The sequence below is a fragment of the Platalea leucorodia genome (genome assembly GCF_965183815.1).
Source record: "Platalea leucorodia genome assembly, chromosome: 9".
Lineage (NCBI taxonomy): Eukaryota > Metazoa > Chordata > Aves > Pelecaniformes > Threskiornithidae > Platalea > Platalea leucorodia.
The window spans coordinates 2,041,359-2,068,321 of NC_138831.1; the positions used below are offsets into that span (position 1 = coordinate 2,041,359).

At 51.7% G+C, this 26,963-nt stretch overlaps 1 protein-coding gene across 4 annotated transcripts in view; it reads left to right on the forward strand.

The window, feature by feature from the left end:
• Nucleotides 1-6,496: 6,496 nt before the first annotated feature.
• Nucleotides 6,497-26,963, forward strand: part of FLNB (filamin B) — a gene marked incomplete at its 5' end in the record, with an annotated part of 72,647 nt that continues 52,180 nt past the window's right edge. For 2 of the 4 annotated variants that reach the window (XM_082321854.1, XM_082321855.1), the window contains one exon: nucleotides 6,512-6,860. In XM_082321854.1, coding sequence (XP_082177980.1) covers nucleotides 6,512-6,860 — 349 coding nt within the window. Of the gene's footprint in view, nucleotides 6,861-26,963 lie in introns of all 4 variants that reach the window. The other 2 variants (XM_082321857.1, XM_082321856.1) reach the window with 2 other exon arrangements.

Below are 26,963 nucleotides of genomic sequence, written 5' to 3' on the forward strand. Positions count from 1 at the left end.
CAGACTCTCGAATGATAAATTTCAGTACAAATTCCAGAACGAGCCTTATATTTTTCAGCATATTTCTAGAGATTTCTCTGCCTAAAGACACCCCTCTGTGCGATTTGGACTGAACTGCTGCTGCATGCTCTCGTATTGCTGTCTTCCCTGGATAACAGCAGTAGGAGGAAAAAAAAGATGGAAAATCTCAGAACAAGTTGTATCAAATGTCCTAGCCAATACGTATCATGCAGAACTCCTTTGCCTTCCATAGAGCTGCTGAATAAGGAAAATGCAACCCATGACGCAATCCATTGAATTCATGCTTTGACTTGAATGACTTGTCTCGGTTTTGCTTCGCTTGGTAGCGATCACGGTAACAAAAGGAGAGGCTGACTACTTCATCAATCAAGAAGAAACACTTCTACTGCCTTTTAAAACTCAGTAAATAGCGTACCAGGAGAAGAAAATGCGCGGTGTGTTTGGAAACCTTTGACGTGGGAGGCCGGGTGCTGCTCCCGGGGCCCTGGCTGTGATTGCTGAGCCATGATCGGTGCCGCCGGCTGCACGGCAATGCCATTTATGGTCACTTAGTCAGGAAATCCCATCGAGTTACGGTGTCTGTGGCTTCTGAGAAACCAAACCTTTAGCTACTTTGAGCCTCAGCTTCTCTGCCTTTAATGTTGCTGGCTGAGTGCTGGATAGTGGACGGGTCTCCCCGTGGCGCTGCGAGGATTAGCATCTGCACCGTGTTTTGAATGTGCTATAATTTATTTTATGGCATTTGTTGCACACGGCTTTTGTTGCAGTGCACAATGCTGTCCTGTGTTTGGATAAGGCTATTACGTGCCAAAAACTCATAAATATTTAAAATCTCCTGATAAATTTCTAAAGCTGGGTGCTATAGCCCATGGCCCAGTTATTCCTTTTCCAAGCCATTGCCCTGACAACTCCCAAGCCTCGACGGCCCCAGGGTACAAACGCTCAGCGTGCTGCGGCTTTGACAGAAACCTTTGGAAAGGATGGAGGCATCTTGCTGGCTTTTCACCATGCGTTTCTGCTGAGATGTGATGCATCTTCAAAGTCGTTTGTGTGGGGTTAGCTGTAGTGTAGGAAAAAACGTCAGGGCGCCTCGTGGATTAGCAGCACCACTGAAATCTTTACAAGGTGATGTTTCTAGTTGCACAGATCCTCAGAGAGGCGATAACTGAACTACGATCTGCCGGTGGCAGAGAAAAGCCCTTCCACCTGTGAAGACTCAGCCCTGAATGCTCAGCCACGTCTGATTCCTGCTCTAAGCAAACTGCAGATGTTGGGTTAACATTTGATATTAATTCCGATTCTTGTCCTCTTACGATCAAAGCAAGCCGTTGCGGAATAATGCATCAAGCAGCGAACACGTACAGTGTCCCAAATGGCCGGGATCTCTCATAAATAGCCCATGATTTGGAGGAATCCAAGAAGATATCATCACATGAGACCGTGATAAAGTGATTACCCCGCAGCAGACCTCAGGCTTCATTAGTCACCCCATCATGCGCTGCCTGTCCACTGATGTCAGCGAGGGCCCGTGCCGCCGCTCCCCACACCCTTCTGCTTTTGCAAGCCAGGCTTAAACAGACCTTTCCCGAGTGAAACAGCCGGGGGCCGGAGCTGCTACTTCCCCCCACTATTAGGATGCTCCAAAAACCTAATGGCGAGGGTCCACTGCGGAGTCCCGCGGTACGCTTCCAGGGCCCCGAAAGATGTGGTAAATAATCTGTGCCGAGATTAGATTTCCATTAAGGATTATCACAGATTCCGGCAAGAGCAGCGGCAGACCTGTAAAGGCCAGCCAATCTTTATTTACCTTTACAGTTTAAACTATGCTCCTAATCTTTTTATTCCTGCCTACAAAGCAACTCCCTGTAAATTCACAGAGCCTAACGCCGTGTTCTGGTTTGAGAGACATTCTTCAATGTCTTTTTGCTAAAAATAGAGAAACCAAATGCCATTACAATTCATTCCATTTGTCAAGGCTGCATTTTCAAACACAAAATATTCTGAGCAGTTCAATGATAAAACAGTAAGTACGTGGCAGTGGAAGACCACCGCCGCTCAGTAAACAGGGTCTTTTTAAGTCCAGCCTTGCAGTGAATTATCATAAAGAGGGGAGGAAGAGTATTTTTAAAACAGTGGAAAAAATTCAATGCTGTGTTTTTGCAACTGCTTAAAGAGAACCAAAAAAGCAATGACAGTATTCTTCCTTCCTTATGTCTGCATCCAGTGAGCAAAGGAAGAGCCAGGATGGAAAGATCCTCATCATACAGGACAAATCAAAAGAAAAAAGTATCTGCCCCAGAGCACAGTGTTGAACTCTCCCTCCCTCTCTGCATATACACATATGTCCACACAAGCATCTACCCATATAAATATACACATAAGGTATTTCTGCAAGGCATACATGAGTTCATTTGTAATAATATACAGTTCCAGGACGGTATTCCAGCAAGTACAGCTTCGTGGGTTAGCTTGTTTTCACTTCTCTGCCTCCTGATGAAACTTGAAACACATGTTCACTTGTGTTAAAGTATCTTCCAACTTCATTTCAAAGGAAATCCAGTTTTTCAGGCCAAACATGGCCCAAGAAGAATCCGATCACGGAGCAGCACAGGGGGACTCCCTCATCGGCAGAGGAGGACAAGGCACCGATGCCAGAGGAGCTGCCCGGCGCAGCGGTCACTGCCACAGCTGGGTGCGACGCCTGTGGCCAGGCAGCTCCCAGACACGGGGCCTCTCCTGATCTCAAACACCCGTGCAGGCGATGGGGTGCACGCAGGGGCTCCCCCTCTCCACTGCCCGTCAACCAGAAACATTGCTCAGGCCACGGCTGGGAGGGTCATCTGTGAATGGGAAGGAAGGAAGGAAGGAAGGAAACAAGATCTGTTCCTCAGAGCAGAAATTATTTTGCTTTTTTCATTCTCTTCCCATAAAGCAGTCTTTGTTTCCCAATAATTGTGAAAGCAATGCGGATGCAAAAGGCCGAATTCTGTTCAAAAGCCCTGTGCTGTGCAGGGGAGGGCAGCTGCGACGCGGGCTGCTGCATCCAGACCACCAGCATCCCTCCGACCCCGCACGGTCCCAAGCAACAGCCCCAGCTGTGCCGCTGCCTGAGGCTGACGGGGTGAGCTGGGCTTACAGCTCCGCGCCAGCGCTTTGCTGAGCACTCCACATCTGTTTTCGTGCCTCAGTGCTTCTGGTGTGTTGGATGGATGGATGGAGGGATGGACGGACGGATGGACGGACGGATGGATGGACAGATGGATGAAGTGGTGCGAGACCACTCAGAGAAACCACTGTCCTTATGTGTGCAGAGCATGTCGTTGCACAGTACGTCGGTGGGATGAAAATTTTCTCTGCTGGGTCTATGGAAAAAATGACCTTTATTGAAAATTTTAGCTAAACATTTAAGTTAAAAGTTAAGGTCCTGATACTGATTTTGCCTTTTTCCTGTTTAATTTTTATTCACTTCGTTACAGAAAAAAATGGCTGAAGCTTCAACTTTCAGTGTGGCACAAAACAATATTAAGAGAGTGTGCATTACTGGGTGCGGGAGTGGAAAGGAACTGAAATTAAAATGTTATAAGCAATCAGCTAATCCGGATGTGGAAGGATTGCTAAGGAGTCCCAACCCAGGCCAAAGTCAATAAGCAATTAGCATCTATTAAAAGATGAGGTATAGGATGATGGGGGAAAAGCCCTTGAAAAAAAGGCTCAGCTCCGTGTTTCCAGGCTGCCTTCCCCGGGGCCGGGCCAGCCTGTGCCGGTGGCAGAGGGCTGCTCGCGGGGGCACAGCCTGCCCCGGCCGGGGCACCGCTGCGGCCTGTCGCCAGTTCTGCCCTGTAAATAAAATCCCTCAGCTAAAGTCAGTTTTTATTTGAATCCTTGCTGCTTGGCTCAATAATTTGAGGAAAGGGCAGTGGCTGCCGTGCCGTGAGATACACCTCACCGTTGCAGTATAGCAAATCCGATCTCTGATTTCTTTGACAGTTTTAAAACAGGAGGCAACGCTGCTTGGGGAGCAATGGAAGTTTAGGCATAACTCCCGCTTTACCTCACCTTCATCTTTGCTTCTTTCTTATTTTCTTGTGAACAAATTTATCTAATATAACTTAGACAGTCTGGGGGAAGGAGCTGTTAGGTCACTGGAGAGAAACCACAGTGCCACGGTTTAGTAAAGGCATTGGAATAAAACCTTTGAAAGAAAATAATTGGAAATCTGTATTCTAATTTTAGTGGCGCTACGGTCATTTAATTAAAATAGACTTTATTGATTGTGTTTTAATGGATTTTTTTTCTCTGACAGACTCCCGCACCTTTCGGTGTGACAGACTTGGTGTAAATCGACACGCACGCATACACTTCGCTTGAGGCTGGTGGAGCAGCTCCTGGCGGCAAAGCCAAGACCGTCCGTGTGCGCGGGATCGGCCCCGAGGGGAGAGCGAGGCGGTGGGCGCCGGCGGCACCTCGCTGCAGCTTCCTCTGAGCCGGTAAGTGTCGTGAGCCCTCTCGGCAACCCGCACAGGGTCAGCGTGTAGCAACTGCAGCTGGGGTAGCTCTGTTGACTCTGCTGTCATCAAATGAGTCAGCGGCAAGTCACAGTCTTGTATGTCGGCGGGGAGTGGCATGCCAGGAAATCAGTCACAAAAGCGGGAAAAAAGCAAGAGAGAAACCCTCGAGAATTCAAGCCTTACTTGATTGCTTTTTGAAGTCTCTATTTTCTTTAAATGGTTGATAAAACCGTGTATCAGTACGGAGGGTGCTATCCCTTAGCAGCGCGCTGCAGCATGCGTGAGCACAATCTGCTGACCGGGGCTGTACTTTGCACAGCGCTCCCGATGGCTGCAGTATTTTACGAACGTGCAGAACCGAATCCCTCCCGGCCCGGAGCTGTCGGGCTCTGCCAGCCTGTGCCGCACGCCCGCGCCGCACAGGCCTCACCGCTGGGTCGCCCACCCACGGCTGCATTTACCTCCAGCCGCTCCCTGGCTGGCGGCTTTGCCTTTGCTGTGTGCGGGGTGCTGTGCCGCACGAGGGGTGCCTTTACGGTGTGAGGGGTGCCTTTGCGGTGTGAGGGGTGCTGTGCGGTGTGAGGGGTGCTGTGCGGTGTGAGGGGTGCCTTTACGGTGTGAGGGGTGCCTTTGCGGTGTGAGGGGTGCTGTGCCGTGTGAGGGGTGCCTTTGCGGTGTGAGGGGTGCTGTGCGGTGTGAGGGGTGCTGTGCGGTGTGAGGGGTGCCTTTACGGTGTGAGGGGTGCCTTTGCGGTGTGAGGGGTGCTGTGCGGTGTGAGGGGTGCCGTGCCGTGTGAGGGGTGCTGTGCCGTGTGAGGGGTGCCTTTGCGGTGTGAGGGGTGCCGTGCCGTGTGAGGGGTGCCGTGCCGTGTGAGGGGTGCTGTGCCGCGTGAGGGGTGCTGTGCCGTGTGAGGGGTGCCTTTGCGGTGTGAGGGGTGCTGTGCCGTGTGAGGGGTGCTGTGCCGTGTGAGGGGTGCCTTTGCGGTGTGAGGGGTGCCTTTGCGGTGTGAGGGGTGCCGTGCCGTGTGAGGGGTGCTGTGCCGTGTGAGGGGTGCTGTGCCGTGTGAGGGGTGCCTTTGCAGTGTGAGGGGTGCTGTGCGGTGTGAGGGGTGCCGTGCCGTGTGAGGGGTGCCGTGCCGTGTGAGGGGTGCTGTGCCGTGTGAGGGGCGCCTTTGCGGTGTGAGGGGTGCTGTGCCGTGTGAGGGGTGCCTTTGCGGTGTGAGGGGTGCCTTTGCGGTGTGAGGGGTGCTGTGCCGTGTGAGGGGTGCTGTGCCGTGTGAGGGGCGCCTTTGCGGTGTGAGGGGTGCTGTGCCGTGTGAGGGGGGCCGTGCTGCCGGTTGTACTGGGGGTTTCGGCTGTGGTGCGCGGGGCCCTGCAGGCCCGGCCGTGGCCTAGCGCCAGGTGAGCGGCGCCCCCGCCCGCGCAGCGCTGCCACGGGGGCTGCGCCCCGGCGCACGCAGCGGGGCCCCGCCGCCGCCGCCCCCGCCGCCCCGCTGCTGCCCGGGCATCGCGCCCCCGGCCGCGCCCCGGCGCCCGCGGAGCCGCACTCCCCTGCCCGCAGCGGTGCCGCGGGGGGCCGCTCCCCGGCCCCGCCCCGCCCGGCGCCACGGCCAGGTGAGGGTCGGCCCGGCGGGGGCCCCGTCCCGGCCGGGGGAAGGAAGGAGGGCCGGGCCCTCCCAGCAGCGGCGGGGCCGGTCCGGCGGGGCGCGGGAGGCTGATGCAGCCGAGGGCGTGCCGCTCCCGGCGGATAAAGGCCGGGCGGCGGCGCGGGGGCCGCGCAGAGTCTGGGAGCGGAGGAGCGGCGCGGAGCGGGCGGGCCGGCTGAGGCAGCGGCGGGAGCAGGAGCGGGCCCAGGCGCAGGAGCGGGGCCGCCGCTGAGCGCCGCGCTCCCTCCCCGCAGGCGGGCGGGCGCGGCCGGGCGGGGCGCGGGCGGAGCGGATCGCGGAGGAGGCGGCGGCGGAGGAGGCGGAGCGGGGCCGCGCCATGAGCACGCAGGCGCGGGGCCAGGGCGGGCGCAGAGCGACCGATCCGGACGGCGAGATGCCGGCTACCGAGAAGGACCTGGCGGAGGACGCGCCCTGGAAGCGGATCCAGCAGAACACCTTCACCCGCTGGTGCAACGAGCACCTGCGCTGCGTCAACAAGCGGATCGGCAACCTGCAGCACGACCTGAGCGATGGGCTGCGCCTCATCGCCCTCCTGGAGGTGCTCAGCCAGAAGCGCATGTACCGCAAGTACCACCAGCGGCCCACCTTCCGCCAGATGCAGCTGGAGAACGTCTCGGTGGCCCTCGAGTTCCTGGAGCGGGAGAGCATCAAGCTGGTCTCCATCGGTGAGTGCATCCCCAGCGGGTGGGGTTTTTTTTTGTTTTTTCCTCATTTTACTCTGCGTTTTCTCCTGCGCCGGGGCTTTGCCTTGCGAGCGGGCGGCCGCGGGGTGCTGCCGGCCGGGCTCCCCGGGGCTGCGGGGGCAGAAGCGGAGGGGGTGCCGCTCTCTCTTTCTTTAAAGAGCAAGCTTCGGGGGTGCAGCCTAGTGCTGGTCTACAGCCGCGTGTGCGGTGGGTGCCGTGGGGCTGTCCCACAGCCCTGCTGTCGGGGCTGGCAAAGCTCTCCTATCCTCCCGAGCTTCTCTCTTAGTCACTTTTTCACAGGTGAGGCTTTGCTTTCAGGTCTTTTCCTGAAGAGACCCGGTGCCAGAGCGTGTTCCCTCCCTGTGCCCCTAGTTTCCCCAGGCGCTGACCCCTCCAACAGCCCCGGCAGGAGATGCAGCTGGGATGATGCTTGCCCTTGCCTGTGTCTGGCCGGGGGTTCCTGGGCTCTGGCAGGGTGCTGGAGCCTGGCTCTTGTGGGGCCGGTGAGCTGTGCAGAGATAGGTGCTACTATAGCTGCTACAGGAGAGTGAAGAGACTTTTCTTGCTTGCCAGAGCCAGTAGATGATGCCAGTGTTCGGGTTAGCGTGGATGCTTGCCTATGCGCAGTTGCAGCTTTTGAGCAGGGTTGCACTTTCTCCCTAATCTTTCTGCTGTGGTAGGTCATGGCTAGAAAATGTACAAGGGCCTGTGCTAACGCCAGGAGGTGGGTGGTTTGAGCCGATGCCCTACCTGGCACTGGGTTGGACTGTCCGTGCTGTACTGGAGGGTGCAATTGGTAGATAACTGGTGGTCTGCTCAGGAGGGTAAAGCTGTTGGCATGCATGTCAGATTGCAGATGATCCCTCAGGAATGCACGTGGTGACCGTTTTGGGAATAGCTCAGGTGTGGCTGCAACACAGTCTGTAAAGCAATAATTTGAATGCCTGAGAGATCTCTGGGAAGGAATGCGAATGCCTTTTCTAGCTCTTTGCCAGATAACTCTAATTACTGCCTCCTGATGACTCTGGCCTCAATGAATTGCACAGCTGAGTTTGGGTGAGTGCAGCTCTGCTCAGTTGTCTAAAACTCTTGGCCAAGGTGAAAGCTGTTTCCCTTCAGAGGCTTTAGCTGCAATAGCAAGAAAATAAAAACTTTGCTGGTCTGGGAGAGACCAGTTCCTCTCTGGAAACCTGTGGCTGGGTGGAGTAGGTGGGTACCCTGTTGTTCCTTTCTACTAATGTGTAAAAGCAGCTTTGGACAGATGGGGACTGTTGTGTCCCGAATGGCTGATTATCCTCCTAGGGCAAAGCAGCTAACCTACTTGCAGCTGGGAATGGAGCTGCTGCTAATTATTTACTTGGAGATGCATTCCCTTTGCACACAGTGGGGTTCGAGTTGCAGCTGCTGACTCCTGGGCTGAGCTTGCTTTTGCTAACATCAGAGCTCACCTTTCTGCTTCAGCCACTGGAATAGCTCCTTACCAGCCCCAACACTAATGCCAGGCCAGCGCTCCCCTCCTATTGTATTGTTTGCCCTAGCAAAATGTTGCTGCTCCAGCTGCCTTCCTATTTGTCTGTGGGACTTCCCAAGGGCTGCGGGGTTGGGAGATCAAGGTTAGTCCGGTCAGGCCTGGCTTCCAGCGGCTTCCTTCCTAGAAACGCTGCTGCAGCAGCATGGCTCCCTTACAGGATTAGACTGAGCTGCAGGGTGGCCATAATCATTTAAGACATGTCTAACTGTTTTGTAGCTTACTTGCATGGTGTTGGCTATTAAAAAAAACCTCAAAACACTGAAAAAACTTGTAGTTGAAGCTTTGGGAGAGTGGAGCGGCTATGGCTGCTAGTGCCTTTGCCATATCCCAGCCTCTGCATGAAGGGGTATACAGCTCCATGTGTGCTGTGCCACCAGAGCTGGAGCCAAGTGGTAGCACAGGAGCCCTACTGTACAGTGCTGGATAAACCGAGCCGCTCCTGAAAAAACATCCTGAACTTGCTTTCCAAAAAAGACGTTCAAAGCAAGCCTTGCGGTCCTCTACTTGGTTGAAGGGGCTGAAGCCCACAGCACCTCTCCTGCAGGCGCAGCGGCAGCTGGGATCCCTACCTATCCCTACTGTGTTTCTCCCTGCGGGTTCTGAAGAACTTGGGGCTTTCTTTTTGTTTCAAGTTTTTAGTCTCTTCTTTTGTGTCGCTGAACAAAACCGGGGCCATTACAGGGCCTGGAGCTATGTACCAGTAAAGGCTTTTAGGTGGAGAACTTCCATGACCAGGTTGGTCTTTAGGGCCTGGGGTGTTTAGGGCCAGCTCTGAGCCAAATCAGCTGGGAAAACCTGACAGCTGTGGCTGCTGGATTTCTGGCTTTAATAATGCCATCAGACCTCTGCGAAGTGGATGCAGTGCCTGTTCCAGTTATTATTTAACTTCCAGGAATGTTTTGGAAGCCATGTATTATGGCTCAGCTACTGCTGCTATACTACAACCACACTTTAAAACTTTTTCAGTAGTAAGCTTTTGGCATTCAAATTTTGTTCATTTAAAATAAGTCTGCCTATACAGAGAGAAATCAGTTAAATGTGTAGTGTTTGACCACAACCCTTTCTGGATGTACAGTTAGGAGTCCAACATCTCCTGCTGCCGTTACCCCTTGTTTAGTCTCTGCTCAGTCTTTTGGTAGCTTCAGGATGCTTTTCTTCTAGGCGTGAAGTGCCTTCGCTTCAGTGCAGATTTGACTGCATGTGTGGTCTATTGAAAAAATAGCCATAAAGCATATAGGTGCTTTGTGCCATCCAGCAAAGATGGGATTGAAAGCTCTGAAGAAGCTGCTGTGAGGGCAGGTAACTTCACGGAGTCTTCTGCTCAACATGAGGTAGCTGCTGTGCTACTCAAGTGTTAAGTCTAGCTTTTTTTTTGTCTGCTAGACTGAGATAATTGCAGATTCCTGGGTGCTGAGTGGCATGCGGCGTGACAGGCGCTGGGGAGTAGGACGGCAGGAATGCAGAGCACAAGGGCTTTGCTCTTGGCCGAAGGAGCTGATCGAGTCCGCAGATTACTTTGTACGGGAGCCACATCATGCCTTGATAAAAGCTGTAGCAAGTGGCAGAGAAGGGGAGGTTGAAGCTAATTTGGCACTGAGCGTGTCCTTAGAAACCCTGATACCAGGCAATAGGGGTCAACTGATTTAGCTTAGAAACAGAGGAGTTCAGTGTCTGAAGCCTGGCAGGCGATTTCAAGCTGTGACCTGCCAAGTTGCACCCGAGCTTGCAGCCAGCAGGTCCTAGGTGCGTGCTCCGGTGCTGTTCGGTGCCTCTTGGCGGTGTCCTCATGGCCAATGCTCGCCCAGTAGCCCTGTGTCACTGGCAGAGGCAGGATGGGTGCCGAGCGGCTGGCTGGCTTGTTTGGTAAAACTGCAGTCTTAGACTGCCACGGTCAGATTGATCAAACTGAAACGTGTGGTTTCTCTTTGCCGGGTCACGCTTTCACCAGATAAGTGAGCTGATCTGGCTTGCTTTGCAACTGCAGGATGCCAAGTGGCGATGCAAGTAAATGGATGGGCTGGGGCTGCATGGCACCTCTGCTGCCATGGCACTGGGAGCCGGTGCCAGCCTCAGCTACAGTTGTGTGGTGGGTTTTCAGGTTTGTCTTTGTGGTGGTCCTGAGTCCCACTGCAGTGCCTGGAGGGAGCTGAGCCATGCCAGGGGAGGATGGGGTTATAATCGTGGTCTGTTGGTACTTGCCCCGTGAAGTCTTTGGTGGTCTTGGCATGTCCCAACTGCAGGAGTACTTCTGGAAGGGCTACCTCTTTCTGACTGAGTCTAACCTGTCTGTCAGGTGGGGTTTTGGTTAATGACCGAGTACTTGATGCATGTGCTGCGCTCTAGAGCACAGACCTCCAGCATGAGCTAAAGGTGAAAGTACCTTGACCTGTGAGTCTGAGTACCCCATGGAAATCTCACTTTAGGAAAACAGTTGAAAACCAGCTTTCTTCCCTAGGCTGAAGGTGACAAAGCCAATCTTAAATTTCTAGAGGAAAACTCATCTCTTCTAAAACTTGGTAAATGTGTTGTCCTGTAATGCCTAGAGCTGATTGCTTGAAAACTGAAAAAAGTGTTTTAAGCCTGTATACACTTAGGGTCTCTCTCTGTCTCACTCCAGGTGCTATTAACACATTATAAGGAGGTAGTCAAAATACACTTGCATTTTGTCTGCCACTTACCTGTGACTCCCCTGGAGGCTCTTTTCTGGAAAATATCCAGTGTGTCTTGGAAGCAGGTTTCTGCTTCTTGGAAATGTGACACTTAATCCTTCCCCTCAAAAACTATTTTTGATAGACTGGCAGTGGGCCTCACCGCTGGAGACTGGAGGAGGCTTTGGTTTCTGAGGGTGGTTGGTCTCCTCAGGACCTTCTGTTTCAATAGTTGGATTGCTGGTCTAAAAAAAAAAACCATGGCTTAGCATGAGCTATTTGCTCCAAGTTACAGGAAACTTTAAGGTAGCTTACACAGACTGTTCTTGCATTCTTTTACATATGAGCGGAAACTTGTAAAGTGATCAAACTTCAGTAAAATTACTTGGGACCAGTTAGACTAATGTGCTAAACAGCTTTTTCACTTAAGGCACTGAATGCTATGCCAGCTATTCAAGAAGGACTGAAGTCTTAACTGCTCCATATTCTAATGCCATGTTCCGTATGACTTACATGGTGACTTTTAAATCTAAATGGGTCAGGATAACACTTTTCCTAGCCTACAGCTGTAATCTAAGAACGTGGTTAGCCTTGTGTGTGGCCACGCTTCTGCATTGCCAGTATTGTTCGGTGTCTGCTCCCAGCGATGGGAAGTAAAACAATGATCTCGGAATCCCCCAAGCTGCAGAGGAATTCTGTTTTCTCTCTGCCCCTCAGAAACAGACTTTGATGTGCAGCTAGTTTGGGACCTGAACAAGGGCCTGCCAAGTTTAGACCACTAATACGTGCTAAGCAAGCACACCAGAGCGAAACAGTGCATTGCAGATGATGCTGGTGTGAACAGACCGCTGCGGTACTGCAACACTCGGCAGGTCTCTGCCACCAGCATCAGGTGGCCCTGCCTGTGGACCTGTCTTCCGTTACTGCCTGGCATGGTACGCAGCTCACGGATACGGCACCTGACCTGTAAGTCATTACAGTATTGAAGATGCAAAGCTCAGTGACCCAGGGTTTGGCTCTGTTAGCGCTTGGTACTGGTGTGCCTGAAGAGCCCGTCCCAGCGGCTGTTCCTTCCAAAGCATCAAGCCTGACTTTGGCTCTTGGTGAGGTAGCTGGGCTTTCTGTAGAGGAACCTGTGGGTTCTGGTGAGATTTTCTCGCTTTTTGTGTGTGCGCGCTCTGATGGTACTGTGGGTCCTGTTCCAGAGCACCCACCCATGGGGAGGGGGAGTCACCTCTGTGCAGGTGCACCAGGGCAGTGATGGGCATGCATGGTAGGTGGAAGTACATGAGGATGCATTGCTGCAGTCTGCTTGGACTTGGCAAGAAAAGCAGAATCAGATGTTCCAAGTGTGTCCATGCTGGAGGAAGGAAATGCCGTGTAGCTGAGTGTTAACTGTTGGGGGAAGAATCCAAAACAAAATGTATGTAGAAAAGGCTAAGGGAAGGCACTGCCCATCCTTGTAAGCAGATCTGAGCAGTCATTGCTACAGCCTTCACCGTATGGCACTGCTCACAAGGCTGAGTTTGCTGCAGGCTGAATTTATGCTAACGGTGGGGGGGAACAGATATGTGCCCTCACGTTGCCCTTGGAGAAAAGAGAGTAGCAGTTTTCATGAAAATACTATGTCTGTGAAGCCTGTGCTAGCTGCTCCTGTATCTTTTCTTGATTTCTCTGGTAGTGTGTGGGTGGTAGAGGTGGATACTCACCCACCCTTCTTGCAACCGCTGCCTGGGTGGGGTGAGCGGAGCTACCCTTGCTCTTCCTGGGAACTTGACCTCGGGTGCAGAGTTGAGTCAGCCGAGATCTGAGGTTATCTCTTCAATGGGCTAAGCGAGCTCTGCCTGTTGATTTGGATTAATGCAATGAAGCTTGAGTGAGGTTTTTTCCTAGGTCTTGCTGCTGGGGACTTGGTGCAGATTTTCTCTCCCCACAAGGCAAAAGTTTCTGTAGCTAGTGCTCCTGCCTGTTTGTGTCCCTCCTGAGGAAGGACCAGTGCTCTGTAATCTAACATGGAAAACACTTTCTTCTAGGTCCTCATTAGAAGGTAAATCCTAGTTCCTGTACTCAAAAGCCTTGCAGCAAGTGTATGTTGTATCATAACCAGATGGTTCTCTGGGCTCTGACATGGCCTCTAACCTGCCTGTGAGCCTCCCTCAGCTTTCTGTCCCTCCTGCAACTAACCTTGAGCTTTGGCGGTGTCTACGTAATACCTGGTACGTCATAGTGAGGACTGGATCTGCTGTGGTGGGCTTTGGGTTCAGCTAATGGATTGCAATTCCTTGTGTAAACACTATTCTGCTGTAGGCAGTTGAAGTCTAACATCCGTAGCGAGATGTATGCAGTGTCTAGTTCCTACTGGGGTAGTACATGGCAACTGTAATATAACCACTGCAAGAATAAACTGCATTTTTTTTTGTGTAAGTGAAAACAAGCTAGGCCACTTCAAACAGCCACCAAACGAAGCTTTGCCCAAGTCCCCGGGGAAGCAAGGGTTGCCTTGCACGTCCTCCCTTGAGCTGAGTAACACAGCAGACACTGCCCTGGAGCTGCCTGGGGGTGGGCAGAGGATGGAGGAGCTGAATCCTGCCTCCCCTGGTGTGATGGGTTGGGGTTGTTTAGACCTCCTGCTGATCCTGCCCTTGGAAGAGAGCAGCAGTGGCTCTTTAATAAATAATAAATGGTCTGAGAAGAGCGGCCACACATACAGCTGCACCGTCTGGTTGCTAATGGGATATTTCCTCTGAGTCAGATAGGTGATGGTCCTCTGCTGTTCCTTACAACTTGCAGAAGTAGACAGCTAATCTAATGGGAAGGAACCCATAAATACTGAAGGCAGTCTCTAAAGCATAAATTCAGCTGATATTTCAGAGTTCTTTTCTTGGGTCACTGAAATATAGCAAGTTTTACTGATCAGGCTGGTAAGTTGGTGGTGGCAGAGCTTTGAACATCCAGGCTGGGATCTTTCTTGCAAAGGGACAAGCTGTTTTCATCTACCAGCAGCAGCAGGTTGCATGAACTCTCCTGCCAATGTTACCCAGTAATAGCACAAAAATGGCTGTGGAGTGCAATGACATCATGGGCTGTGGCTCCTTCTCCCTTGCTTCAGGGCACGCTGTAAATCATGACGCATTTCTTTGTCAGAGCGTTTCATTACTCCTGCATGAGCTGGCCAGGCTGTGTGGCAGCACAGCTCCCGAAAGCTGGGTCCTCTGAGGGTGAGGTGGGCACAGACAGACAGATTGCCACACTGACACCCAGCCTGCTTGCTGTGAGGGGAAAAAATTGGGCAATGGCTGTCGCAACAGCATGTCCCGGGCATCTCCCAGGCGCATGCTAGCAGGCAGTGCATTGCTGCAGACGGGGCTCGCATGGCGTGGATGCTGTGTTGAGCAACCAGCCAGAGGCTGTGAGCAACCCTCTGCTCTCTCCGTGCTCCTGGGGAGGCTCTTGCTGTCTTCTGCAAGCCTGGGTGGGGTGCGAGTGTCTGCAAGGCTGGCCACAGGCCCTCTGCGCTGCCGCTGTGCTGCGGAGCCGTAACTGAAAGCTGTGGAGCCACCCTTCCTGCTAGCCCACAGCTGGTGCGTTTCCACCCGCTTTTTGTGCTGAAATCTGGGGGAACTTCAAACTGTCTGCCTGTGAGATGAGCTCTGGGCTGAGCTAGGAAATGCTGCTCTGAAATGCCAACTCCTGTGCCTTGCATAGGTGCTGCGAGCACGCCCGGACCTGGGGGCTGCTCCAGCCTGACCTGGGGGTGGGATGCTGGCGGCCAGCTCTCCTCCATGGCTCGCAGCCCACGGCGACGTCGGGCTACCCTGCGCGCTTGCAGCTGCCTACTGGTTTTGATTAGTCTGTGGCTGCTCTTGCGAGGAGACAATGTATGTGTCTGTGTTTCTGAGCCTATATTAAAGGGCACTGTCGTGGTTGGTGGGCCTAAAAGGAGCCGTAGGTGGCCAGTGGTGAGCGGTGTTACATAAACAACCTTTGGCAGCCTCCTCTGCAGCCCTGCAGCAGAAGGCACCGTGCACGGAGCTGCTCTGAGCAAACACCCATGATATGTGCATTTGAAGGTTATTCAAACACAGAAGAGGAAATACTGTTCCCCTTGGCTAGATAGTAATGTGCTCTATCTATGCTTCCTTTAATTGGTATAATTAACTGTTTTACATTCCCTTTTCTCACAACAATTTGCAGCAGTAGGTGCAGCAGTTTTAGTGGACTTCCCATAGGCAAATACTGGCAAGCCAGGTCTCGGAGCTAGTTTCGGTTTCAAGGCTAAAACACTGATGAGCACATCTCGGAGGTGACCTTTATCTTTGTGCAGATCCTCCCTTTGTTGTAAGGTGAGTGGTAGCAGCAGGTCCCTCTGGGCTTGGACCCCAGGAGCAAAGAGCCCAAGCTGGGGGGTATGTCCAGGGTTCTACATCTGTCTCTGATGCATCTCCCTGGCTGGGAACTGGCAGTATAACAGATATATCTTGTATCTGTCATGGTGTGAGATACAAATCTTGGATTAGTCTGATTGCTTTTGATCCTCACTACAGAATGGGGAACGCTGGCTTGCTAAACAGAGTTGGTGTCTAACTGTCGTCTTGATGGTGCAAGATACCAAGGGTTACTTCACCTTCATAGCTAGACAGGGAATTTCTGTAGGGTTTCCTTCTCTCTGCAAGACTCTGAGTAATTCTGCTGGTCGGTCTCCCAAACAATCCAAAGCCCGGGCACCTTTGAGCCTTCTCCAACGCCTGGATGCTCCTGCAGAGCTGCTGTTGGCTGGTGTCACTGCTAGTCGCGGTGGCTCTCTGAGCAGTTGTCACTTGCTCAGACGTGGCTTGTTATCAAATTCCTCTGTGGGGGAAGAGTTGGTGTCTGAGCAGACTTAACATACTGACTGTGGGAAGACTTAGGATGCTAATTGTCTTGTTTCAGCTTTGATCCGGCTGTTGATTAACAGTGTGGCTGCATGCAAATATCTGATAGCTTATGTAACTGCTTGAACAAGATCAATGATCTAATTAAAAGTCAAACAGAAACAGCTTTAGTTGTCTCTGAGGATTATTTATTTTGGTAACTCTTAGGCTTGTGGTAAAAATGCAGCTATGAAGAAATAGAAAAACTAGGCTGGCGACTGCTAGGGAAATTTGTGGTGACTCTTGAAAGGGCAGTGACTTCCAGTGCCACAGCCCGAGCTCAGCAGTGCCGGACACTGCGGCTGTCGGATGTCAGGACAAAGACATGGGGGCTTTTAGACTGCGACCACAGGACCCTCTATAGTGGTGCCATCTTCATGCTTGCTTAATGCTTTGTGGTTATGTGGCCCCATGGTATCTAGTGCTGGCTGAAGTGAGTTTGACGCTCTTAGCAGAGGATGCCGCGTGTGTGCTGGACAACTGAACAGCTACATCAAATATGGGTGGCCAAAGGGAGGAGGGTGACTTCTACCACAACCCACTGCAGCTGCTATCAGAGGAGACCTGGCTGGCAGAGGTTGGCTGCATGGTGATAAGCCAGCTCCTGTACTTCCCTGACCTAACCTGAGTAGTGAGCAAGGGTGAGGAATGCCAGCTCAATCAAGCCTCCAAAGGCCGAGCGAGACGTCTACTTCAGGGGCCACAAAATCAGGCTACTGAGGAGTGCCTGCAGATCCCCGTGGCCCTGAGCTGCAGCGTGCCCCGGGGCTCCCCAGAGCTGTGCAGAAGCAGGTACGGCTCAGGTAGCCACTTACATTTTTTTGCATCCAAAAAAGTTGGAAAGGCCTGCGGTAGTCTTCCAGTAGTTCAGGTTCTCCCCCAGAATGTCAGAGGGAAGAAGCACTAGTCGTATTCAGCACGCTGCCACTCCGGATGATTAGTTGCTGCTAAGTGAGCATTACTGGGCACGCTAATGACTTGCAGACGTCTGCAGTTATAGAGACAGGAGCATGTGAGACTCCTGGACAAGGGTATTGCAAAGACCTTGTCCCAGAGAATTAACCACATTGCCGCTGGGATCATCGCTTGAGTGTATCCCAATATACCGCTTTCTGGGAGAAACCTGTTTGGAGTTACTCTGTGAGGGTCAGCTCATGGAGGTGGTTTGCTCTCCCTGAAAGCACCAGGAGCAGCAGCAGGGTCCGGTGAGGGGCTGCTAGTTCAGGCCCTGGAAACCACAGAGATGTCTGGGGTTTCCCGGGTGGAAAGCTCTGCCAAACAACCCTGACTCAACCAGGGAAGCCCCCTGAAGTTAGTGGCATAAAACCCTACTTCAACAAATCTACTTCAAATTTTACTGTGGTTTTATGGCCTAGCTCAGAGTTCAGTGTTTAAAGAAATACCTCTTCTGATATAGATAAATAACTGAAGAAAACTATGTACCTTTAACAGGTTTTTAATTGCAGGGAGGAAAAATGAACTGCTTCACATGAAGTGCTGCAACTATTGGTTGAAAACACTGCCTAAGGCAGAGGAAGCTTAAATATTTTAATTAACTAGCTTTATTACTTAAACATAGGCTTTAACAAGCTGCAGAATGTTTCTTACTCTACCTGTAAGAAAAGTAGCTCAGGCTGCTGAAGCGATATGTGAACAGCAAGAGTATTCAAGCTCAAATGTAGAAGCTGAAAGGAGCAGCCCAGTTTTCGTCTAGGAGTAGGACAAACACCTGCGGGGCTTCTGCTCTGTCTGGATGGAGGTAATAGCGTGTTACTAAACGTTTTTCATGGTGAAATGGAGGAATTGATAACAAACGACGTGGCCTAATGGTGTACCTAACCTGGTAGGTAACTGGGAGGGCTGAGATCAGGCAGAGCAGCATAGCTTGCAATGTTGCTGAAACTATTCCAGCTCTAGCAAAGTTGCCTGTAGAGCCAGCGCTTTGTTTTTTTGTGTTGTGTTAAAAATGTGGAATACAATAGGCTTGCAAAAGTGAACAATGTGAGACTGCAGATTAAAAATGAGATCTTGCAGCTGGTGAGGATTTGGGTAATTGCCTGCACCCTGCTCAGTCAGCATGTGTGTGGTGGAGAGCTGTCCCTGAAGACTAGGGAGAGAGCTGCGAGCTTGTCAAGTTTGGAAAGACTTGTGTAAAGCCTTTCATTGGAAGATTTGTAGTCCAGCCTGTGGAGAGGAAAGGTGGTATCCCTCTGAGCCCTGGCTAGCTCGGAAGTGCTGTTAGCAGCCAGAGCCTGTTACGTCCGCGCAGCTCCTGACAGGGTTGGATTGGGCTGATAGTGTCAAATGAGCAGAGCTGCTCCTGCCTCTTGCTAGGAGCAGCCCGCAGGGGGAAGAGCAGCGGGATGGCTCCTGAGCAGAGCCTGTGCATGGCACAGGATCCATGGGGTGGGAGGGCCGCTCCGTGGGCTGGGGCCAGCCAGCCCGTGTGAGCTGGGGTCCCGCGGGCTGCTCGGAGCAATGCAAAAGTAGCACATCTGAAGCAAAGCTTTGCTGTGTGGCGAGCAAGTTTGGGCGGGAGGAGCGGGTATGTGGTCTGCACAAGTGCGTGTCACACAGCTGTGGCTAATATGTGCTCAAACTGTACCATTAATCCCATATGGTCCTCTTTAAGGTGCTCAGAGACCACCCGTGCAGACAGTGCCTCTGCAGATTCACTGCTGTGCTCCTGCTTGTGAAGGCTCCTCTCAAAAGAGGTCTGTCTGATAGTGGCTGCCACTGTTGGATGAATTACCTGGGCCTCAAGCCAAGCGTCTATTCCTCATGTTAGCAGCTTGTAGCTGAAACCGTATAAACACAGTGCTATCCTGTGTGCGACGTTAAACACACAGGGCTTAAATCTCAACCGTGCAGGGGCGAACCTTGTGCTGTGTGCAGATGGAAGCGTCTTCACCACTGGGTTGCACAAGTATACAAAAATATGTTCAAACAACTTCACTGCTTTCTCCGGAAAGAGGGGGAAGCTTCTTCCTTCAAGAAGCAGCTGCACAACACTGAATATTTTTTATTTAAGGATTGACGTTCTGGGAAGAAAGTGGCCTTCTTCTTGAACAGGGATGGTCATGGTTTCCAGTGGAGGGGAGGATAGGTGTCTGTATGTAAAAGCTCAGGAAGAATTAACATCTAGCTGGCTTACACACAAAAGCATTAAGACATCTTCATAGTGGTCACGGACAAGCAGCAGTGCCTGGCAGGACTGCAGGGATGGACGGTGGGTGCGTGTGTTTGTAGCGACTGTGCAACTGCCCTGAGCATCCTCGCTTGGTGCGCGGCTGCTTGTGCGGGTGTGCCATCCCCCTCCCGGCGGGCACTCGCATGGCAGCGCTGTGGCAGCGGCTGGAGCCCGGAGGCAGGACGGTGGCTGGTTTCAGGCATTTCACAGCATGCCGGCGGTGCTGAACGGCAGCGGCCTGGTGAGACACGTTCTGGTGGCAGTGCGTGGGTGTAGGGCTGCTTTTGGTGCTGTGTGTTTATGTTAAGAGTGTGTACTTATGTCTGAATGTCAAAATGAACTGCTGAAATGGCTCAGGTGTTGGATTTCTAAAGCAGCTGTTCTATCTGCAGTGGGGGTACAATTGCATGTTAGAGATTAATTACCTTTCCTATTGCTTCTCTGGGAAATGGTAGGACAGAGAGAGCTGACCTGCTGCTAAATTCTGGAATAACTTTGTCACTGAGCTACAGAGGGCTATAGCACATCTGTAACAGGGTATCTGTGCTTCAGTGCTTCAAAACAAATGTGCACGGAGCAGTGCTGGTAGGTGCTCAGAATCAGAGACTGTCAAAACTGAGACAAACCACAAATCTCTTGCATAGCTAAAGTAACCGGCAGGGTGTTTTCTGATGTGTCGCCAACCCTGGACCACAAAGTATGCTCCAATCCTGAGCTCTTTGGTGTTGCAGCATGGGGTGGAGATGGGTTGAGCTGTGCAGGGCTGCATGAATGGGGAGTTCCTTCAAACAGCCCTGTGCACAGTGAATCACAGTCAGTACAGCAATTCTGGTTTCAGATGGAAAAACTGAATCTTGGTGTATGTTGTGGCCAAGGATTTCCCCAAACAGTAATCACTTCTGATAATTTCTAATGTGTTGGTTTTGGCTTCAGGAACTCCATCCATTGCAGCTTTTGTGCCTGGCGTCTGCCGCACAGAAGATGTTAGACAGCCCTATCTGAATGGGCTCATTTATCTCGGCAGGACTTTACATGCTGTTTCTTATAACTATCTTGACCTACCCCCAGTGTGAGTAAACACGCTCTTCAGTAACGCAGAGGTCACTCTAGCGTCTTGAAACCTCTGGATTACTCTTTGGCCTCGCCAAGGCTTTTTTTTTTTTTTTTTGCAGCCACATCTCTTGCACCTTTTCCATCTCCAGTGCATGCTGGTGCCTGGGGGTGGACCTTCCTGTCGGTCCCCTGCGCTGGAGCTTGGTAACCTTCCTCCAGTAACGTAAGACACAGCACAGTGCTAAAGACTTGTCACCTAACGCCTCTGCCAGCCCCTGGGAGGTCTTCGCAAACTAGCCAGGTTTTTAACCTTGATGCAACCTGGAGTGACCCGGTGAGATTTAGGATTACCTTAATCCTGCAGAGATGGTTACAGCACTCGCATGCTTCAGAGACAAGCCTTGGTTTTGTTGTGTTACGCTTGCAAAATTCTGACTCTACAGCTGTTTTTATCAGTTCAGCCTTGCTGATCAAGGCTCGGCTTTCTACTTGTGTAAGCACCTGATGTGTTAGGAGGAGGTGCTCTTTTTGTTTGCATGTGTGCATGAAATAACCTCAAGTTTATCAGACTTCTAGACAAGTGTTTTGTGCTAAGCTTAGGCAATTTTGCATTTGACTAAAATTTTAATGTCTTACTTAAAGTGAAACTTGTTTCCTGTGAATTGGGTGGCGGTGTTGCTGCCTTGGGTGTAGCTGCCCGCTCTGATGGGAAGGCGAAGCCTTGCTGTGCCGTGGCAATAGATGTACGGATTCGTGGGGAGTGGAGACCTGGCACGGGATCATTCCCCTTTCACTCCCATCCCATGCCCAGAGGAGGGAGCCGTAATTTGTTGTGTCACTTGGTTTCAAAAGGTGAGCCAAGCATTTCTCAGCAGAGCATGGCAAAGGCAGGAGGATTCCTTTCTTCCCTCCTCTCTTCGTCATTTAACAGAAATCCACTTTCCGGCATGCTCACTCCCCGCTGCAGGGACTTTCCTTCACCAGTCATCCCGAATGATTAATCAGCACTCGGGCAGCTTGCGTTGCCCTGTCCCCACGGCTCCCTGGTGCTTCCCTCCTCCGGTGTTTGACCCCGGAGCTGCGGGGGCGAGTGTGGCATGGGTGCAATTCTGCAGCCCTTCCCGCAGCCCGATCCCACGCTGCCCAGCCCTTTCCAGGGCCTTTCCCAGGCAGCCTGTTACCTGTGGGGTTGATGCAACCGCTCTTCGGGGTGCTGCCTGCCATGCTGTCCTGGAGGATGGGGGGCTGCTGTGTCACCCCAAACCGGTGGGGAGCAGGAACATCCCGAGCGGACTGGGGCTCCCTTTGCACGGTGAGGCATGAAAGGGCTGCAAGCCCGTTCCTGCCCCTGCCGCCCAGCTTCCACTCATTTCTTCCCCAAAACGCAGAGCTTTGCAATTGAGGGCGCTGAACCCCAGCCACTGTACCCAGCAGAGGCAAGCGGGAGCTGCGGTGTCCCGGCAGCTCCCGGGGCCGGCACCGGAGGGGCGGTGGGATGAGCTCAGCAGCGGGGAATGCGCTTTGCTGGGTGCGAGGGGGGCCGCGCTCACAGGGCCCATTGTCGGGGCGGTTTTGGCAATGATGTCATGGACGGCGGCGTGCCGCGGCAGGCCCCGCGCGCTCGGGAGGGCGGCCAGAGCCCGCTCCTCCACCGGCAGTACGCGGGCAGGGGAGCCGCCGGTGGGGCGCGGGGGCTTACAAGAGTGGGGAGCGTTACGGGGCCTCCCGCCGCTCGGCCCTGCCGGTTAACAAGCCGAGCCGGGGCCTCGGGGTCAGAGGGCGGCGGTGGCGGGATGGCGGGCTGCCCTGCGGAGCTGGCGCGGGGCTCGCTTGCTGCGAACAAAGCAGCACTCATGGAAACTTGCTGCTGTACAAAGGCTGAACATTCAGACGCCTTCCCTCCCCCTGCGAAAAGGATCTCAAATAATTAGCGCAGCGTTGCTGTGCGCAGCTCGGCTGGGTAGCTGCACCGCGGTCCTGCAGCTGCGAGAGGGGACTCGCTTGGCAGCGAGCAACCGAGTCTGAAATAGCCGGTGTGAACGGCAGCTCTTACGCTTCTGTGTTGCGTCCTTGCTCGCCGCTAGTCCCGTCCCAGCAGCGTGCAGGCGGCGTGGAGCCCTCCTGGTGCTCGTGGTGGAGATGCTCTCCAGGAGCACTCGCTGCAAGAGCTGGATGTGCACTAACACCCCTTGCCTGGGACTGTTCTTGGACATCAAATCAACATGTTTACCGTCTCATATCCATGACTTGATATATCGCTCTTAAGGCAACAGAAACCCTAGGTGTGTTCAGACTGAAAGTATTAAGGAATTTGATTACAAGCCACCCGCAGTTTGACTTTTTTCCCCACCCACCCTAACAATTCCTAATTTTGAAATTCTTGACTTCTCCTCCTTCCAGCCCCCTTGGGTGTTTTCAGTTTCTCTTGGACAAGCTGGGTTCGTTGCTGTTGCTGTTACACTGCTGGCTTAAGCTTGCTTCATGTTATGCCTTTCTCTTCTGGATGTGAGATGTAAGTGGTCTCTGGGTGCCCATTAAGAAGTTGGGCAGAGCTATTTTAATCTGTATTTCACTTCTGTAAGCTCCACTGCTTTGATTCTTTTTATTCTTTTCTGTATTAAAAGTCTGTATGATTTTTTTTTCTTCCCAAACCTACACTGAAAGGACTGGTTTTGACCTTATTTTTACAGTTGCCTCTTCAACCTCATGAGAGACCCTTTCCAGAGGCCCAACATGCACCAGTAGACAGTACAGGGCGATGGATGCAATAGTGGCCTGAAGTTCTCTGACTGATCTGAATGGTTTCAAATCCACTTAAAGTAAAAACTATTGAAAACCTCTGAATCATAATGTTTAATCTCTCAAATCCTAAGACGAGTCTCACAAAGGAATCTTCCTTTTTTTTTAATAACCAGACACCTTGGTAAGCATATAGGAAAATGGTTTCTGTCCCATTGGAAAAAACAAACAAACAAAAAAACCCCCAAGAAACCCAACATTTTTTCCATCCTTCTGTCTGTGCCCAGACCAGCACTCTGATCTCCAGTGAAATGGCATTCCTCCTCTGAAAAACTTGCCTTGTAAAAAGCTCAGTGGATCTGCTGTGTGCGTGGTGTATCACTTAGCTTCCCGAAGACGCGCTTCCTCAGGTGACGAGCACCCCGAGGCTCCTTGGTGAAGCTGGATGCCGAGGAGCAGCTCTCCGAAGGGTGACGGCACTGTTAGAGGTGCCGTTAGAGGCTAGCAGGTCACGGCCAGGAGTCCACGGAGCCGGCCGGAGTTCGGCTGCCCCGGTGCCAGCTCTGTGCCGTAAGCACAGCCCGTGCTGTCGGTGCGGCCAGGCGCCGAGCTATGCGCTGAGCCCCGAGAAGCTGCGAGGTGGACCTGGGCTTAAGGGTCACCGGAGGAAATGGTTGCAGTATGTTCTCAAAGCACAGAGGAACCAGTGTAATTGATTTAAAGACACATTATCCCTACAAAGGATGTCACTAATGTCTTTAGCAGGCACGGTAAGCCTGTGAACACATACTGTATGCTTCAGCAAAGAATTTCCTTAGGCAGCTTGCTCAGCTCTATCTCATCTGCATACTTGTTTAGCATGGCTTTTAAAGAGCTCAGTTCAATGGGGAGTTTTCATTGTTGCAGAAGATTAAACCCTAGCAAGTGCTTAATTTTTCTGTCCCCCAATTGCTGTAGCTGTTTAACGATAGGTGAAAATAATTAGAGGTGGGGAAATGCTCAGAAACTTAAAGACACCAGGATTTAAAATTCCTACAGTTTCTACATAACTGATCCATAACCGAGATGAACTTTGTGCACTATACAAAGTTCCTTCCACGTCTGGAAATAAGGAGGAAGGACTGTTTTTGAGACCTCTCCTTTGTTTTGTATTAAGGAGCATGCATCTTGGGTTCTTCCTCCATATAATGCATAGCACACAATTTTCAATAGGGAAGGCATCAAGATTGGAGAGGGTGGCTACTTTTTAGAGAAGCTGGATGCAAAGATCAGTGCTGGTTGTAGTGGAACTTCCACGCGTGCAGATCAACAGCAAAACTTGTGAGATGGCTTTGCCCAGATTGTGAACAAGCCTTGTTGACTGCAGCCTCAGGCAAGAAACCGGTTTTAAAAAAAAAAAAAAATATTCACTACTCAAAAGTTGCTTTTTCAGTCCTTCATTTGTTTCACAAGACTTTGCACAGTCTGTATTACTAGCTCGATGGGGTAAGGAAGCTGTCTGCTCTGCTTGCTTATCTTGTTTCCACTAATTGTCCCGACAGAAAATGCCTCGCAGCGCTGCTGTAGGGCAGAGTTCAAGGAGCGCTGCCGCGGTTTGGGTAGTACTTGTGTGCTGTAATCCGAGTGCGAAGCAGACTTGCACATGAGCAAAAGACACTGGGCGCAAACTTGTTTGTAACGCTGGCTTTTCTTTGAACTGTAGAATAATTCAGTTTTGAAGAGACCTAATGAAGGTCATAGAGTTCAAGCCATGTACTCCGGGTAGAGTTTAGGGATCCCTACTGGAGCAGATAAATTTGCAACTTCCAAGTCAGCGCCAGGTTTCAGTTCTGGTGCTTGCTCCTGGGGCAGCTGCAAGCACAAATAGAGAGGACCAAGCTCCGCAGCGTTGGCGGTTTTCCACTTGGTAGGTTGGGTTGGGAAGTTTTTTGTGGCCCAAGCTGTAAAAATGACAGACGTTTGTCTTGAGATTGTCACATTGCTGGCTGAAGGCTAGGCACTTTAATGGCTTTCTTTGTGCTTTAAGGAGTGTGATATTAACAGTCCAAGTGTAACATATCGTATTAATATTTAGTATAGAGCAACAATTGTAAATCAGCTTGAGCAGTTAAAACTTGGTTCCTTTTCAAGACTGAGACTGGTGGTGTGTACTGCTGGCCTATGGAATTGCCATAATCCATTTTTTGGGCCGGTTGCCACTTAGTTAATAGGATAATAAAAGGGTAAGAATTACAATCTAGACTCAGAGGTGTGATGGGGGAAGCAAACGAGCTCTGGTTCAGTCTGTTTTCCTCTTCACCCTACCAGGCAGCCACTTAAATCCTAACAGCTGACTAAGAAGCAGGATACTCCTACATAAAACTTAATGTTGTAGGCTATATATAGGCTTTTTTTACAGGAGAGTGAGCGCTCGCTTGTTCAATGCTGGTATTGATTCTGCAGAACAGCTTCAGTCTCGCTGGCAGGCTTTCCCCAGCAGTCAGCGCGCAGGTCCTGCCGAGCTGCATCCCGACGCCAGGAGCGCGCGGCCGCAGGCTGGCTGCAGCCCGTCCCCGCAGCCGGCGTCTGCTGCGTGCAGCTGAGCGAGGGCTGCATCTTGCCTCGCAGCTGTAGCTATTCTGTCGATGCTGGATTGCCTTCGGGTGCTTTTAGAGGAGGAAAGCAAGTTAGAGTTGGGGTAACTGAAATTAAAACGCACGTTGAACGGTGTAGGTGGGAGTGGAGGTTCCTGTTTAAGCCAAACTTGAATGTTTCTGCTTCTTGCTGGTTCTGGAGCGTGTGTCTAGCCATGATAACTTGCAGACTGTCCAACAAGTGGTCATCTCACAGCATTCACAAATTTGGAGTCTGCGGCTGAGTATCAGCATGACTTGCATGTAACAGCCCAAAAACTTGAGTTCTAATGAAGAAAAAAAACCCAAACCCACAAACCCCAAACTTTCACCCTTTGGCTGTTCTAGATGGCACCTCTAAAGCTGGTTGCTTGTGTTTCCAGCTGAGCTGAAGTCCTCCTACGTACTGCTCTGGGGCAGGTGAGAGGTCCTGTGGCACTCCAGCCGTGGATTCCTGCTTTATGCCTGGGCTCCCCATAAAAACGTGTCCTTTGAAAGTACAAAGCAAACGGCTGGCAGCAGGTATCGCGCTCCGCTGCCAGTGCAGTGGCGTGACTCAGCTGTGTAGGAACTTTAATCTCCAAAGCACGCATCTCCTACTGGGTACAGTGAGCCAGTGCGCTCTGGCATGCGTGTGAGTGCATCTTGCAGATGTTAACTTAGGTATTGTAACATGAATAAAGCAAATTACGCAGATGACCACGCTTTCTCCAAAAAAGATTACATTAAAGCTGTCTACAGCGGTGCTGTAAAGAATTTGTTCAGCCCTGCTAAATTATCCTGGCGGATGAGATACGACAGCTCGCTTCCTCCGTGCTGCAGGAAGGCAGGGATCGGCGGCTGTTGCCTGCGTGGAGAGGGCTCCTTTTATCTGCGGAAGCTCGCCTGGTGCCATGGGGTAAGCACACACTGTGTTTCAGCTGAAAGCAGACAATTTTTTTCCCATCTACCTGACTCATTGAAGCTGAAAGCCAAACACTGCTGATGGTGGAGGTGCATCCTTGAGGGGCCAGGCTGTTGCACTGTGGTTCTGAAGCACTGACCACAAGAAGTGTGCATCTCCAAGTTTTAGATTTACTATGAGCTCCAGAGGAGCAATTGAGAAATATGGCTTGAAAGGCTCTGTAAAGCTGCAAAGTATAGATCATGTGAGTAATAAGTACGCCTAAAAGTAATTTTTGTAGTAGAAAAGCAGTGTTGCAAGATCGGCTGTTCACGTAATCCGTTTTCCAGCCTGGCATGGCCAGAAGAAGTGTCGTGAAGCAGACCAGGGAATGGAGGGAATCCAGTGGAAAGCCAGCCGAGCTGGGGTACGCAGCAGCGCCTGCAGTAATGATTGTTGGTGCTTAAGTGTCATTGGAAACGCATTTTTTTCACTGTTCCAAAACCTTGGCAGTATTAC